General features: G+C 36.7%; 1 protein-coding gene across 2 annotated transcripts; it reads left to right on the forward strand.

The window, feature by feature from the left end:
• Nucleotides 1-53: 53 nt before the first annotated feature.
• On the forward strand, nt 54-14659 carry CPSF2 (cleavage and polyadenylation specific factor 2). Of its 2 annotated transcripts, XM_049828389.1 has the most exons (15): nt 54-164; nt 805-990; nt 2448-2607; nt 2699-2804; nt 4335-4464; nt 4797-4912; nt 5467-5654; nt 6074-6364; nt 7442-7542; nt 7876-8076; nt 8720-8872; nt 9451-9676; nt 11548-11847; nt 12826-12960; nt 13066-14659. In XM_049828389.1, exons 2-15 carry the CDS (start codon nt 842-844, stop codon nt 13156-13158), a joined length of 2349 nt encoding a protein of 782 aa, XP_049684346.1. In that variant the 5' UTR covers nt 54-164; nt 805-841; the 3' UTR covers nt 13159-14659. The 2 variants fall into 2 exon arrangements, with proteins under 2 accessions (XP_049684346.1, XP_049684345.1); XM_049828388.1 differs by lacking the exon at nt 54-164 and having other exon boundaries at nt 658-990.
• Nucleotides 14660-16035: the final 1376 nt, after the last annotated feature.

A 16035-nucleotide genomic window follows, 5' to 3' on the forward strand; every position in this document is an offset into this window, starting at 1 on the left:
TCGCGGTGGTGCCGTCCGTTACCCTTCCACCTTCCCTCCTCCTCCTCCTCCTCCTCCTCCCCGCCTCCCGCAAGATGGCGGAGGGTCCCGCACGGGGCGGAGGTGGCGGGCGCGGGCCCTGGTGGGCTTGAGGGAGGCCGGCGCGCGGGCGGTCCGCGAGGCAGGTAGCGGCGGGGGCGGCTCGGGGGGCAGCGCTGCGGGTCGGCCCCAGCCCTCGCTGCCGAATGCCCCTCTCCTCCCCGCGGGGAGCCGAGCTCGGCCCGGTGCTGAGGCGTGAAGCGCTCGGCTTGTCCTCGCCGAGCTCGCCCTTCTCTTCCTCATCTTCTTTCTCCTCTTCCTCTCGGGACTGGCGTGGGCGCAGGGCTCGGCCCCTTAACGCCAGGCCCGGCCGGCGAGGTTTGCCCCATCAGGGCCGGGCCGCCGTCTCGGCGGCGGAGCCCGGCAGGGTGCTGGAGCCGCCCCGTCTCGGGCAGTGGCTGGGCTTGAGGGGCCGCAGCCCTGGATGCGCCATGTCTCGGTGCCCCCATACGCCCCCGGGGGGGGCCGCTGTTAACGGCACTGCTCCTAGTGAGCCCTTTTTTTTTTTTTTTTATTCCTTGTTAAAAAACCAGCCCTCTTTCTAATAATAAAAGACCTACAACGATCAAAAGTTAACTATCTGAGAGTTAATTGATATCCAGTAGCTATGTTGAACAGTATTCACGTGTGTTATCGTGTGTATTCTCAGAAATGTATGAAGTTAGATATAAATAAATAGACTTTTCCCTTGGTTTAGTCAATGAAATATTTTCTTCCCCCGTTCAGATTAGTTCTTTTGGAGATTAAACAGTTGGAGAGGAAAATGACATCGATTATCAAGTTAACTACGCTTTCAGGGGTGCAGGAGGAATCTGCCCTTTGCTATCTGTTACAAGTAGATGAATTTCGTTTTCTTTTGGACTGTGGCTGGGATGAAAACTTTTCTATGGATATTATTGATTCTCTGAGGAAGTAAGTACTTCAGTTCGTACACTTTTTTTTTAATAGGTCTTGTCCTTTTCTGAAAGTTTTCAAAATACCATGTAATGGTATGTGTATGGTGATGTTAAATATAAAATTGTTCTTTTGTTGTTGTTTGAAGTATGTTTTATGTGAAGGGAATTATGCTGCTGAAACATTTTCAATAGAAGCTTGGTTTTTTTCTTGTGAGTCTACTGAGTTACATCTTTTAACTGTAATCCTCAAACTGTTCTGTGTTTGTTTTGGCGTGGTTTTGGTTTTTTTCATAAACATCATACAGAGAAGAGTTTATGGAAGACTGACCTTGGCTCTAAACTAATTTAGAATGGTTAACTAAGTTTTAAATGAAAGAATCCTTAGTGTATGTAGGTGGAATACAAAGTGGTTCAACTCTAGCCTCTTGTTTCAAATTGAATAGACTGTCAGTCAGGAAAACAGCTTCTGCTAGTTATCCCAGCCCTGTAAAGAAATAAACCTGTCTAGACTTTAATACTGAACTTCTGCAGGTTTACAGCAAGGAGCCTTGCTGGTGCAAGCATTGATTACAAGGTTAGGACTGAAACATGGAAATTCCTGAAAGAAGCTAAGCTTTGCAATGCTATTTTTATAAATTCACTTTTCTAGCATTGACACACTTGTAGTGTTTGAAGTGTTAATTGAGGATTAGTATGTACTAAGGATAGTTTATAAAATTTTTCAAGTGAGGATAATTTATAAATTTTTTTGACTGTGTTACCTGAGAAGCAATTAGATTAAATCCCTTTTTAAATAACAGCCATCGAGAAGAATGTCTGTGCCCTGGTTACTACATGAGGGAACAAAAAGCTTTCAGCTCAGCTTGTATTTTCACTTGTTGCATGTGCTTTATGCCCTCAAGTTTTTCAATTATGATAGGTGGTAAGTTTTTAGTCTTGAGTTCTTATTTTATGCAACACTTTGCAAGAAAAAAATCTTCTGTTTTTAAAATTAATTAAAAAAAAAAATTATGTGCCACTTAAATGATATATTTGACCTTTTCTGTTTTTAAAGAAATATATTTTGATTTGATACTTATCAGTTCAAAGATGGTGGTGTCTTTGGTCCTGTTACTTGATCTTTCTCATCAGGAGAAAAGTTGTAGCATGTCTGCATTGATAGTATGTTTGGCCCCTCAGTTAGTGTACTTTCTGGTGTCCAGGTATATATTAAGGTCTTTTTAATCAAGAATTTGATGTGAAACTTAAGTCTTCCAGACCTTGAAATTATGTTTTTGGAAGTCATTTGCATTTTAAAGTACTTGAAGATTTGGAAATAGCTGTAATTTTTAGTTATAATTTTTAAAACTTTGTTCTAAAGCTGGAAGGATTTAAGTTTTCTTGTTTGTCATTCAGACTAAGTAGCCATAATAGGGAGTATCTAACACCATACAGAACTCTTTTCACCAACTTCTGTTGTCCCTCTTTTTGTAGACACGTACACCAGGTTGATGCTGTTCTTCTTTCTCATCCTGACCCTCTACACCTTGGTGCTCTTCCATATGCAGTTGGAAAAATGGGGTTGAATTGCGCAATTTATGCAACTATTCCTGTATATAAAATGGGACAGATGTTTATGTATGATCTCTACCAGGTATACTTAAGTTGATACTCTCATACACAGCACCTTTGATATGGTAGAGTGCTCATGTTCTTGAATGCTTTATACTTCTTATTTGTTTTAGTCCCGCCATAATACTGAAGATTTCACACTCTTTACCTTGGATGATGTAGATGCCGCCTTTGATAAGATACAACAGCTGAAGTTTTCTCAGATTGTGAACTTGAAAGGTAAAGTTGTCACTAAAGTTTCAATAAATGACTTTTAGTGAAAGGCAACAGAGACATTAAGAGTTAAAGTAACTTTTTTTTTCAAGGGAGTAAATTTTGAAATGTGCATTTTGCAGGACTGAATTCAGTAGCAGTGTGCATCAGTCTATATCAGCTGAGTGTTTGCGTCAGTAATTGTATGTGGAAATGGGTAGAATTTCCACTTAACAAGGAGGAGGTCATGCCAAAGCATATTTAGAGATTTGTTTCTCTTTTGTGTTTTTGTAACTTTTCTTGGAATTAGCCCATCTCTCAAATGCATTTACTCATGCCTAGTGGTAGATACCTCAGAACTCTTCAGTAACCAGTAACACAAAGGAAAGCTTTCTAGTGAATGGATAGGTTGCAGAGATTAAGTTACAGCATGTGGATGATTTAGTGAGGTCTTCACTGACTCTGAATGATACTTAGTGTAGCTTATTGCTAGGAACTGTGCAGCTTTTCACTCTTGTTGAATTTAAAGATCAGAATGAAATGGAAACCATGTTCTTGAACAAAGACACGTATAATCTGACCACCAGCAGCTTGTCTCTGAGATGCAGTATGTCCCAGTTCCTGAATGCTGCTTGCCAAAATACTTGCCCTGTAATTTGGAAAATAGAAATGGGATGCCATCCTTGAAAGTCTGCTGACCCTTTTTCAAAATATTTGTAGGAAGGCTATGTCCATGCTGCTAACTTTTACATCCTAAAAGTAATTTTAGTGAACAGCTTTTTTAAAACACCCTACTTCTTTCATATTTAATGGAAGTGACTCAGAAAGACTCAATGGATGCATCCATCCAGTAATATATGTTTTAATTATTAAAGCTGTGCACTTCCGTTCAAGTTGGTGGAATGCAGTGAACTCAGTGAGTAATGGTCATGGGATGGTCTAGTTTTACTCTCACAAAGAAATGGGCTAGCACCAGTGATGAGGAGCAACAGTGCATTATTTAAAAAAAAAAAAAAGCATCAGGTGCTGAAAAGATTAGTCATCCCTGACTGCAGCATCCCTGACTTGCATGTTTGTTGTTCTGGAAAACTTCCAGTTTGTGTAATTTATATGTGTGTTTTATGTACCTCGACAGTGAATGATATATGAAACATTTTGTGTTGCCCCAGAGAGGAGTCTGCCTTTCACCAGTGTACTTGCTTGCTTGCAATATGTTTGTTATATCATTTACTGTTGTTTAGGTCTATAGTTAGAGCAGCTCTGCAGTGCCTCTGAATACTGGTGGATGGTGGAGGGAAGAAGTAATCTTCACTTTAGTTTCTTTTTCTGGAGGCAAAATAGAAGTGAATTGCAAAAAATTTTGAAGTTAGTGGTTAGATGGGAAGAACAGATATGTTACTGATTTTTCATACTTCATTTGATGTTTTTCCCCAATAATAATTTCGGCATTCAGTTGTTTAAAATTACTCTCTCTTATTCAGAATAATGGATTTTAATACATGTAATGTATTACATGTAATACATGTAATGTACCTAAAATACTGAAAACTTTTGTAGGCAAAGGACATGGTTTGTCAATCACACCATTGCCAGCTGGCCACATGATAGGAGGCACAATTTGGAAGATTGTCAAGGATGGGGAGGAAGAAATTGTTTATGCAGTTGATTTCAACCACAAGAGGGAGATGTAAGTTCGACATAGCAATACATGTTTCTTAGATGTTGTGTTAGTTGTGCATTGTTTAGTGTGTGATAAACAGGTATGGTAGTAGTAGTGCCTTTCCAGCTCTGAGATGACCACTAATTTCACTTGCATTCAGATTAATCAATTTGAAATAAGCATTAACTCTGGGTTTCTTCATTCCACTCAGTTTTATTTATTTCTAAGTTTGAAGCAGGAAACATTCAGCTACTGAGGAGTTTGATTTCTGTACATGCAAACATCTGGAAGCTAGCTGTCTTATTTTTTCTCGTAAAATAGAATTGCAAAAAGTGAGATTTTTTGCCTTTTTTCCACAGCCATCTGAATGGATGTTCCTTGGAAATGTTGAGCAGGCCTTCATTGCTTATTACAGATTCATTTAATGCTACTTACGTACAACCCAGGAGGAAGCAAAGAGATGAACAGCTACTAAGTATGTATTCTGTTTGGGCTTGAAAATAGCAGTAATGTGATTTGTTAGCCACTGTAAATTGTTTTTCTATGAGAAATTCATAACTATCCAAACTAAGAACCTTTATTAAAATGTAACAAATTTTGAATTACTCTTTTCTGGTGGTACTGATCCTGTGGGTTAAACATTTTCCTGAACGCAATGAACCTTATTTGAAAAAAGTGTATTTTATCCAGTATCAATTAATCTCTTAAGGGATTTTTAAATTACCTTCCTCAGCACATTCTTTTTTAAACTCCATTTTACTGGGTTTTGTTTGTTTGTTTTTTATAAAGAAAGAAAAAGTAGTATCAAGGCAGTGAGATCTTCAGAGCTACCAAGGAAACTCCAGCTCCCTTTAATTTTGGTGGAAATGTGGGTTTGGATCGCTTTTGAATTTTGATTTATTTCTGTGTTCAATTTGCTTTTAATTATGATTGCTAGTGTGATGTAACAAACAAAAAAAGCCATGCCACAAACATTCTGATTTTGGTTCAAAGTGTAAGTGGGTTTTTAATGTTTTTAATTCTTCTTAGCTAATGTTTTAGAGACATTACGAGGTGATGGAAACGTATTAATAGCTGTGGATACAGCAGGCAGAGTTCTGGAACTTGCTCAACTTCTTGATCAGATCTGGAGAACGAAAGATGCAGGATTGGGAGTCTACTCTCTAGCACTTTTGAATAACGTCAGCTACAATGTAGTGGAGTTCTCCAAATCACAGGTATGTTTTGATTTTAAAATGCAGTTATGAAGAGGGTAATGGAATGTATGCAAAAGTATTTTGTTTCTTTTTAACAGTAAAAAATGGCTAAATGCTGGGTGTTGTCTTTATTCCATAGTACATGTTTGTGACTCAGATCTTTTGATCAAGTAACACAGAGTCCAGTCATGGCTATGGGCATGTTTCTTGATACTCATTACTGTTGTTATCACAAGACTTATTAGCATAGTTTATAGCTGTTAAAAAAGAAGACATGAAGTACTTGTTTCTGTGTTGTTTATGCTCAGCATTATTTCTACACTTGCTGAGAAACATAGGTGTAATCACGTGCATATTGCATCCTGTACATCATATCAGGTTTGTACATTATTGTAGAACATTTATTCTTATAGGTAACTTTTTGTTAATGCATATTTTAGGTTGAATGGATGAGCGACAAGTTGATGAGGTGCTTTGAAGACAAGAGAAACAATCCTTTTCAGTTCCGCCATCTCTCCTTATGTCATAGTCTGTCTGATCTGGCTCGAGTGCCTAGTCCAAAAGTGGTTCTTGCCAGTCAACCTGACCTAGAGTGTGGGTTTTCTAGAGATCTTTTCATTCAGTGGTGCCAGGATTCCAAAAACTCTATAATTTTAACTTACCGCACTACACCTGGAACACTAGCACGATTCCTGATTGATAATCCTTCTGAAAAAGTTATAGATATTGAGGTAAGAGCTGTCTGTGTATCTCAAAGTTTTTTATTGTGGGTCATCTGCAGGAATATGAGCAAAACAGAACTTAGTTTCCTCTTTGATCTACTGAAAATGCTTCTAGTTGCAGAGGGAAATCTGAAATCACTGTGTTGCAGGTTTAACCAATTGTGGATAAACTTACATAAAAATAGGTCTCATATTGGGAACTGCAGAATGCTTTTTGGTGGTGTGGCAAAACTCATGAGCGTGAAGTTGCTTTTAAATATTTACTTTTAGACAACACTTTGTGGTTTTGTTATAATAGAATAAATTCTGCTTGCAGTTGATGTACAGATCACAATATATGATGGATTATTCTTGCTGGAAAATACTCTGGTTTTGGGTGAGGGGAGAATTAAGTCAAATTAGTATAGTATATCCCACCAGAATTAGAAAGATAAGCGAAAGTTAGGAATTATAACACAATTATTATTCATGCTTTCAAATTGTTTTCAATAATTTATATACCTGTGTCTACTTCTCTTGTAAACATTGCTAGCTTATGGGAGACCCCTGTGTTTGCAGTGATTATTTCAATCCTGATGATGCAGCTTTAGTTTAGTTCTAGATTGGATTGGGAGCATTGAATTACAGTATTAGACTGTTACTAGAATTCAGTATTATTTAGTGTGACCTATACTCTAATTTGATTTTCAGAAAACAAGAAATAGAACTTAGCGTTGTTTTGCCTGCTAGTATGACTTTGCCAGGTTCTTCTGGTTTGACATTAGTGACACCAAAATTATAAAAAACACTGCTCATCTCAGAATATTTGCATTCACGTATTAGAGATATTTCCTGAAGGTGTTTCAAGAAATTTTTGTAAAACTATTTGACTTTAATACTTTTAGAAAGGCTTTTCTGTTAAAGTAGACATTGATTACATTGTCATGATGTTGCTGTGCCAAGGTGCCACATGTTTGCATAATCTTGTCTTGTATGTGACAGACAAGTTGTACTTGCACTTAAATACAAATATTCTAGCCAGCAGTGTGTAGGAAAAGTAGTAAAATCATGTTAGCTACTCAATATTAATTTTAATTGTGTCTGCAGTTGAGAAAACGTGTCAAGTTGGAAGGAAAAGAGCTTGAAGAATACCTAGAAAAGGAGAAGCTGAAGAAAGAAGCAGCGAAGAAGTTAGAACAGTCTAAAGAGTAAGTATATTGGCTATTCTTGCATTCTTCTGTTATGGTCAGAGTTGAGATTTCATTCTGCTGCTTCAACCATTTAGAGGGATAAATGAAAATCATAGTGCTGGTAGACTTATTTGAGGGCACTGAGGAATTGGGAGTGGTTGTCTTTTAATCATCTTGTTATTATAGATCTGTTTCATCTGCTGTTTGACTGCGAGCTCTTTCTCAGATACCTAAACTGCCCTTGTCCTTGGTTAGTGTTATGTTAACTGTTATTTTCCAGACAGTGTGTTTATGTAATATTAAACCTGAAGGAAAAAAGGAAGTGCTAGTTTTTTTGGAACATCATTTCAGGGCAGATATCGATTCCAGTGATGAGAGTGATGCTGAAGAGGATATTGATCAGCCAACTGTACATAAGACCAAACATGATTTGATGATGAAAGGTGAAGGTAGTCGGAAAGGAAGTTTCTTCAAACAGGCAAAGAAGTCTTACCCAATGTTTCCAGCCCCTGAAGAAAGAATTAAATGGGATGAATATGGCGAGATTATCAAGTATGTGGTGATAATGCATACTAACATGTAGTAGCTATGAAATAATTCAAAACCAGAAGTAATAAAAATAAAAATCATAATTTTGTACTCTTCCAACTACAGTAACTTTTGAACAGTTAGGGCAGTTTACGTTAAGTCTCACAGGAAGCTTATGATAGGATTGAAGCTGCAGAGTGCTGATCCTTGGCCTGTGTTCACATGTTCACACCTCTTAGGATGTGCTTCCACTTCAGGCTTTTTTTTTTTTAAATCTTGTAAGATTTAATTGATTTTTTTTTTTTAACCTGACTTTTTTCCTGCTTTAAATTACACATAATTTTGATAAATTTATGATGAGGGGCAAGAACATTGTTCAGCCTAGAAAAATCTAGTGATACTTGTCTTATTTGCATAAGGAATACTGCTAGGAATCCTCAATTTGCTAGTATTTCCCAAGATATCTTTGTTAAGATAGGAAGATGATAATTTCCAAATGACTTCTGTTCAAATATGGAAATATTGAAGGCGAGTGAAATAAAATTGTTGGCAATAACAATTATAAAACATCTCAGTAGTAATAATTAGCATTGTTTGTTTTTTATATTATGTAGTGCTTTGGTTTTAGTGTAAGACTACTAAAAGCAAAATGCCTTTCATTCTTTAGACCTGAGGATTTTCTAGTTCCAGAACTTCAAGCAACAGAAGAAGAAAAAAGCAAATTGGAGTCTGGTTTGACAAATGGAGAAGAGCCTATGGACCAGGATTTGTCAGATGTTCCTACCAAATGTATTTCTGCAACAGAATCCATGGAAATTAAGTGAGTGGCTTTGTTGTTCCTGTCAGTTCTGCTAAAATAGTGGCATGGGTATGGTTCAAATTGGATAAAAGGCCAGCTTGGAAGTGAGAAAGTGGAAAAGGGCTTGCTTTTTAGTTTTTTTCCCCCAAGTTATCTGAGTTAGTTTTTTGCTAGTCTTTCTGGGAGCATAGTACTGAGTCTTACAGTTCCTCACTGTCTTAAGAAATTTGCTGTTTGTTCCCTGTCTGGGAGACAAGTGAAGGAGGAAGAACAAATGATACAATAGTATGTTAGCGTAGATACTCAAGTGTATATATATGTATTTTGTTAAAAGAAGAACTTCTCAAACATGCTTATCTCATGTTTTGGATAACTATGTAAGTGAATGTTGGGAATTTATGGTGTTAAGTACACATACATGCTGATATTTGGCAGGTCTGTATTTTACTGATCCCTAATATATATTGTGCTGACAGCTTTTGCTGATGTAAAATAATTTCAAAATATCTTCCATTTTTAAATGAAATATTTTGGAGCACTCGAAGGTTTAATCTTTTAAACTAAAATATGTTATTCTTGGGGTTTTTAATTCAAACTAGAGCCAGAGTTACATACATTGACTATGAAGGACGCTCAGATGGGGACTCAATTAAAAAAATTATTAACCAAATGAAACCAAGACAACTGATCATTGTCCACGGACCACCTGAGGCCAGTCAGGACCTTGCAGAATGTTGCAGAGCTTTTGGTGGAAAAGATATTAAAGTTTACATGCCAAAACTGCATGAAACTGTAGATGCAACCAGTGAAACTCACATTTACCAGGTAAGGTACTGGAATTTGTTAGTGGTGTAACTACTGTGAACTGCAGTAGAGCTGTATTGGCAGACTCTAATTTTGCCCTCCGTCCTTTGGAAGAGGTGAGGTAGTACTACCTGTGTGTACACTTGGGTTTGTGTGATCAAGACATCACTAGCATTTTTCTGTCTTCTAGGTAATCATTCTCCTTATACTTACTATTCAGAAGAAGTGTTTAGGAGCTTAAACATGAGATCAGTGCGGTTTTACCTGTAGTGCAAAAGGCGAGGTTCATGACCATGGGAACATCAGTTTACTCAAGTCTTAATAGCTTTATAATGCCTATATTTAGAGTACCACTGTACAGTACTTCAGGATTTTTTTGGAATCTGAAGGGGAGCCTTAGAAAGCAAAGATAAAAAAAGTCCTTTGTGCCTAAATAATACTTAAGAATGAACATGTAAAGTTAGGAGCAAGTTAATGTTATCAATAAATAACACAAACCTAATGCCCGAAAAAAGTGAATGTGATGGTCCTTGGAAAGTAAGGTTATAATACGTGTTGTGATATGCAATATGTGTCGCTATATTGCATTTAATTTTCACGGTTAAGCTCTAAATAAGAAAACTTGGCTAATTTGTCTGAAGTATGTGAAAATTGTGTATGGTCCCGATTCAACTTTTGAAGTTGTTTAGAGGAAAGTCTCTCGCATGCACTTTAGGATTAGTCCTTTATTGATTCTGTCCTTTTAAAGTTAATAGAAAAACATCAGTAGAATTGTTGAAAGAGGTATTTCTGCTTCTTTCCAGAGAAGAATCTGTTGCCCTGTAGCAAGTGAAAAGGTTCAGTTATTCAAAATTATCCCGTTCTGATGGTTTTAAAACAGCAGTGTTTTCTGTGTTTAGTTTGTTGGTTGTTGTTTTTTTGTTGCGTGGGTTTGTTGGTTTTTTTCAAAGCTATGAGGATTGCTAGTGTGCAGGAAGTGACAGGATTGTGATTTTTTTTCACAAAGTATTTATCTGAATAAAATTGTAATTGTCTCATATTTAGTATCAATTTTTTATATATAAAAAGGGGAAATTCAGTCTTCTGCATAGCTTTAGTTTGCTTTTCTGTTTGAAGCTTTCTGGGCAGATGGAGTACACTGGAGACATTGAATTAGAAAATAATAGGTATGAGTGGGGCATCAGAATCCCAGTGTCTTTTCAGTGAACTGTGTTTCAGATGGATAGATAGTTGCAGTATCCTTCGTACAGTTGCAGCCTTGATTCTGCTATGGGGATGATGCACAATCTCATGTGGATAACAGTCTTTCAGAGTAGGGCTTTATTTAATGGGTTAAGGTCCTGGAATGCACCAGAGGAGTCAGTGTAAGGTAACGTTTTGGTCACTTTAAAATGTGATATTTACAACATCCCTTCTTACAATAATATATTAATTATAATCTTTTTGGAGGGTTGAAATTTGGAACTGCTGTCCAGTAACCTAAATGTATCTATAGAAAATTTCCTTAGATTTACTAAGGCCAACTGAGGAACTTCTTGGCTGCAAAAATGTTTCTGGTGTTTTAAAAGGAATTGATTGCACTTGCTGTAAGTTAAACTCAAGTTTGCAGTTCTATAGGTGGTTCTGTTATTTTAACCGAGACAAAAAAGGTATTGATCTCTGCTGCTTTTTACATTGAGTAGTGATGTGAGGGTTATAAGAATTATATTTTAAAAGTATAGAACATACTGCCTTGGTGATAACCATTTCTCTCCTTTCCCTCCACAAAAGAGTGTGAATCAAACCTATGTGGAGAGACAGTGAAAGGAAAAATGCTAATTTTTAAAGCTTGAAGTAAGAACTATCTGTGTTTTCCATCAAACTAACAGTACTTTTATTTTTGTGCAACCCAGGTCAGGTTAAAAGATTCTCTTGTCAGCTCCCTTCAGTTCTGTAAAGCTAAGGATGCCGAGTTGGCTTGGATAGATGGTGTTCTGGACATGCGGGTTTCAAAAGTGGATACTGGAGTTATTTTGGAAGAGGGAGAGCTGAGGGAAGATGAAGACTTAGAGATGCAAGTAGATATGCCTTCTTCAGACTCTAGTGTCATTGCACAACAGAAGGCCATGAAAAGCCTCTTTGGTGATGATGACAAGGAGATGTGTGAGGAGAGTGAGATCATTCCTACTTTGGAACCTCTGCCACCTCATGAGGTACAGAAATTACACTGATCTGGACTTCAAACAGCTCTGTATTTATTTGTCTTTTTTTGAGTGCTTAGAGGTTGATACAGTGATCTTATTCAAATGAAAGCCTAACTGAAACTGGATTTTCATGTTTGGTTTTCTCTTTGTTAAACCTGGTACTGTTCTTTATTCAGATTTTATGCTTTTCAGCAAGGATGATCTCTTGCATACGCTAACAGTGCCTAGCATACAGTACCATCTATTTATGAAGATAAGATTTTAATTAGCATGTTTCATATTTGTAGTTAGTACTTGCAGATTGAGAAATTAATTGGCGTTTAGTCACTCTTGGATTTTATTAATGTTTTGTTGATGCTATGGAAAATACTTCATATACTGGAGATACGAATCTTTGAAATTCATATGTCTGCTTCTATAGTAGTGATTTGAGAGTTCATTAAATCTTTTCTAGAAATTTATCTTTACTCTTAAATTAAAATACTTTGCATGTGGGTAGATATTATTTTATCTTTTCATTGAATGATTACAATGCCTTCTAATCCTGGAATTGCTTTTTAAGATACTCTTGCACAGTCCTGAATATAGTCTGTTCTAGGAGTTAGATAAATGAGGAGACAACTCTAAAGCCTGTTCAGATTCATGACAACTGTCATAGAAGTATTTAATCTGATCAGCAGTACAGCTTACTGCAGCTGTGTCCCTGGCATAACATGGCTTGGAAGAGGGACCTTCAATGTCAGCTTTCCATTTGTCTTCAATATGTGAGCAAAGACAGAAACTTTTCCTTTACTTGATGGATAAAACTTCTAAGGCCTTTCTATCCTGGAAATGTATTGCTGCAGGTGAACAGAAATAGAACCAATCTTCTCACTTATAGTCCTGTAGTCTAGGCTACACTGCTGCCAACACAATGATAAGGAGATCTTTGGAAAAATGGAAGGTATTAAGTAGCAGAAGTGTTAAAATTGTGTGTATTGTTTAAAGGTTCTTGGACATCAGTCTGTGTTTATGAATGAGCCAAGACTGTCTGACTTCAAGCAAGTTCTCCTGCGAGAAGGAATACAAGCTGAATTTGTAGGAGGAGTGCTTGTGTGCAACAATCTGGTGGCTGTTCGCAGGGTAGGTGTTCTGTGTCTTAAACATGTTGGTAAATAATATTCTGAATGAAAATTAAGTTTCTCATTGGTGTAAAGATAATAAATTGAAACATGTCTTTTGTTTCAGACTGAAACGGGGCGCATTGGATTAGAAGGCTGTCTCTGTCAGGACTTCTATAGGATAAGAGACCTTTTATACGAGCAATACGCTATTGTCTAAGGAAAGTGCTGCAAAGATGTTTTTACTTGAACTTTTAAAGACAGTGGGGTTTTCTCCCAATTTTGACTTTTTGTAGTTTTCTAATTTATATGGGGGAAACCTAATTCATAAAGAATAATTAACTATCCTGAACATGTAAATAACTGCTACTGTCATTCTTCATAAATCTGTTGGTACATTCCATGTTGTTGATTTTCAAATTGTTATGACTTGCTGTCTCCCACATAACACATTATAAATGAATTTATGACTGTGAACCCTTCTCAGGAAGGGTTCAATTTGTCAGTGTGTATTTTGATTTCATAGATACCCTGCCAAAGAGTACAAAATATAAAAGTCATTTGTCGGTTATAAAACAAGTTTAGATAGGGAACCGTGGTTTTCTTTTGGTTTTGTTTTTCTTGGGTTCTGTGTGGTTGGTTTTGGTGGTTTTTTTTCCTTTTGGGTTTTTTCGGTTTGGTTTTTTTGGGGGTTTTTTTAGTAACTTTGAGGGGACAGTCTTGAGATTGTGGGTGTTTCTTGTTTGTTTGGGGTTTTTTTGGTTGGTTGGTTTTTGTTTGTTTTTTTTTTTAAATGGAGGTTAGTTAAAGTATATTTTTAATAGCCCATGTTAAAAGCTAGACTACCTAAACTTTCCCCCAGTGTTAATCTGGCTACACCTTAACGTATCTGCTCCATTTTACTGATTTGTTCCAGAACAGCATTTCATATTCTATATAAAGTATTAATCTGCAGGATCAAAAAAATAATTTGGAAAGGTACTCTAAGATGACTGGATGATATTGTCAGGCAGTTTAAAATCCCGTAATTGTCTGCTTCAGGTTAACTTCTGTACAAATTTACAGGATTTGTAACATCTAGCTTTTGCAAAATTATGCCAACTATAAAATCTTTTCTAAGTTCTGATTTTAATACTTTCAAAGTACTTTATCCATGCACTGCTGTTTGTTCAGAGTGCCATGAGCCAAGTTCAGGAAGATCCTTTATCTTGAAATCTGAGTTCATGTGATGTATTTAATGCTTTTGTGCCATGTTTCATTCTAGTTGCATGTTTTGTGCCATTTTTCATTCTAGTTGACAGTGGGACTTAGTGTAGCTGCTGATGCTAGGAATTGACCTTACTTTTTAGGTGAACCTGAGCACAGTTTTGGGCGCCTTAATTTCTCAGAAATTAACTTATGCAAACAAATGGCCTCTCAAGTTTATTTAATCCTTTTTTTTTTTTTCCCCTGTCCACATGTGAACCACCAGCCTTGGCAGTGGAGGGTTGCTTGCTTGTTTTTACATACAACAGCAGTGTAATATGTGCTTTCTGTGTGTATGTTTAAATAAAACCTTTTGAAAAAGTGGCAAAAAAATAGCCCTGTGGGCTATCAATGGAAAGGTAATTTACTTTACAATTCATTCTTGACAATTAGTTTTCTACTTGATCTACAGACTATTTATTCTGTTTAAAATAGTTACTCAAAACTGAAGACTGTGTTAAAAAAACCAAAACAAAACAAAGCCACAGAAGAAAAAAAACAAACCCAAACTGCTAGAACTATATATATTAAAAATGTAAAAAACTTGAAAATTTAACGGTGAGTGAGAATGTATTTTGATACACAAAGAAAATCTTGGCTAGGAATGGCTGAATGTGTTGGGTTTTTTTTTTGTTTGTTTGGTTTTTTAAGTGTAGAAAAATGTTTATTTTCCATTATATTGGCAGCCAGAACTTTGTAGAAATGCTCTGTCTTTGTAGCTGTTTTGTAGCAATGCTATGTAAGTCTACATGCTGCTGGATGCTTGTTGGTGAATACTGTTGTATTCCTATTGTTGCTGATACAAATGAACTTTTATAAAGTGAATTACTTTGTACATGATCATATTGGCCTTAGGACTTTTTAACTTGAGGGCTTAGCGCGGGCAGAAATCACACATGCCTGCATGGAACATACTAATAAAGAAAACACCCCTTAGAAAATCAAACTGAAAATAGTGCTGTTTTTAAGAAAGGAATGAAGACAAGACAGTGTGACCGTGAACCTTTCTATCAGTTTTGTTTGGCACTTTTAACCTACCGATTCAAATTCGGCTAAGTTTAACAGAAGTTTGGTATTATCGTTCACTAAACTCCTGTACGTTCTGGTAAGGGGAGAACCCCAAATTAGTGACATCACTAAGGAAAAGGCTCAAGTATGAACAAAACAGCTAACTTCTTTTTTTTTTTTTTTTTTTTTGTCTATTCAGCATGTGTGGCTTGAAATCAGACCTAGAAAGTTGATATGCAAGGCAACAGTAGTCATCTGAGTGCTGGGACTGGGGAAAGCTGGGCTTGTGGACAATTCTGGTGGTGAGAGGGATGCAGGGAAGTCTGTAGTAAACATACCATAGGCTGCAGCTGCATTGTGGGACAGGTGTGCTCCTTGGCTATGCATTCATTACTTCCAAGTAGTGTGGAACTGAAGCAAATTCCCATGAATTTTGCCTAGTCTGCTATCAGTTCTCTGACATATTATTATTGTTCTTTTCTTCTGTTTGTTTGTTTTGTTCTTAACTGTGATTTGCTTTAAACAATTGAACTTCTCTGTGTAATTTTCAGAGTTACTAATCTGGTTCTTGTTTGTATCTGAAATGAAAGATTCATTTCCCCTTACCTCCACAAATGTCAGTGCTGCCACAGACTGTAAGCTGTATTAGCATTAAAATTTGATAAGGAGTTCCATTTCTTACTCTTTGCTCTATTGCTCTTAATGGCTAGCATATTAACTTCCAGTCAAACCTAGTTTTGGTGCTTAATGGCCATTTAAAAATATTTCTTTCTATGGGTCTTGAATAATTCAGATTCCTCGGCTAAGAAGAGCCAAGGGGGTATGGAGACACAGGAAATGCAGA

This window comes from Accipiter gentilis, chromosome 25, assembly GCF_929443795.1.
Source record: "Accipiter gentilis chromosome 25, bAccGen1.1, whole genome shotgun sequence".
Classification (NCBI taxonomy): domain Eukaryota; kingdom Metazoa; phylum Chordata; class Aves; order Accipitriformes; family Accipitridae; genus Astur; species Astur gentilis.

Bases quoted from the DNA above. Each gene is read 5' to 3' on its own strand.
- CPSF2 (XM_049828388.1), top strand. From the start codon at position 779: ATGAAATATTTTCTTCCCCCGTTCAGATTAGTTCTTTTGGAGATTAAA. The intron at 7,543-7,875 runs GTAAGTATATTG...ACATCATTTCAG, and splicing joins AAGTTAGAACAGTCTAAAGA to GGCAGATATCGATTCCAGTG. The intron at 8,873-9,450 runs GTGAGTGGCTTT...AATTCAAACTAG, and splicing joins ACAGAATCCATGGAAATTAA to AGCCAGAGTTACATACATTG.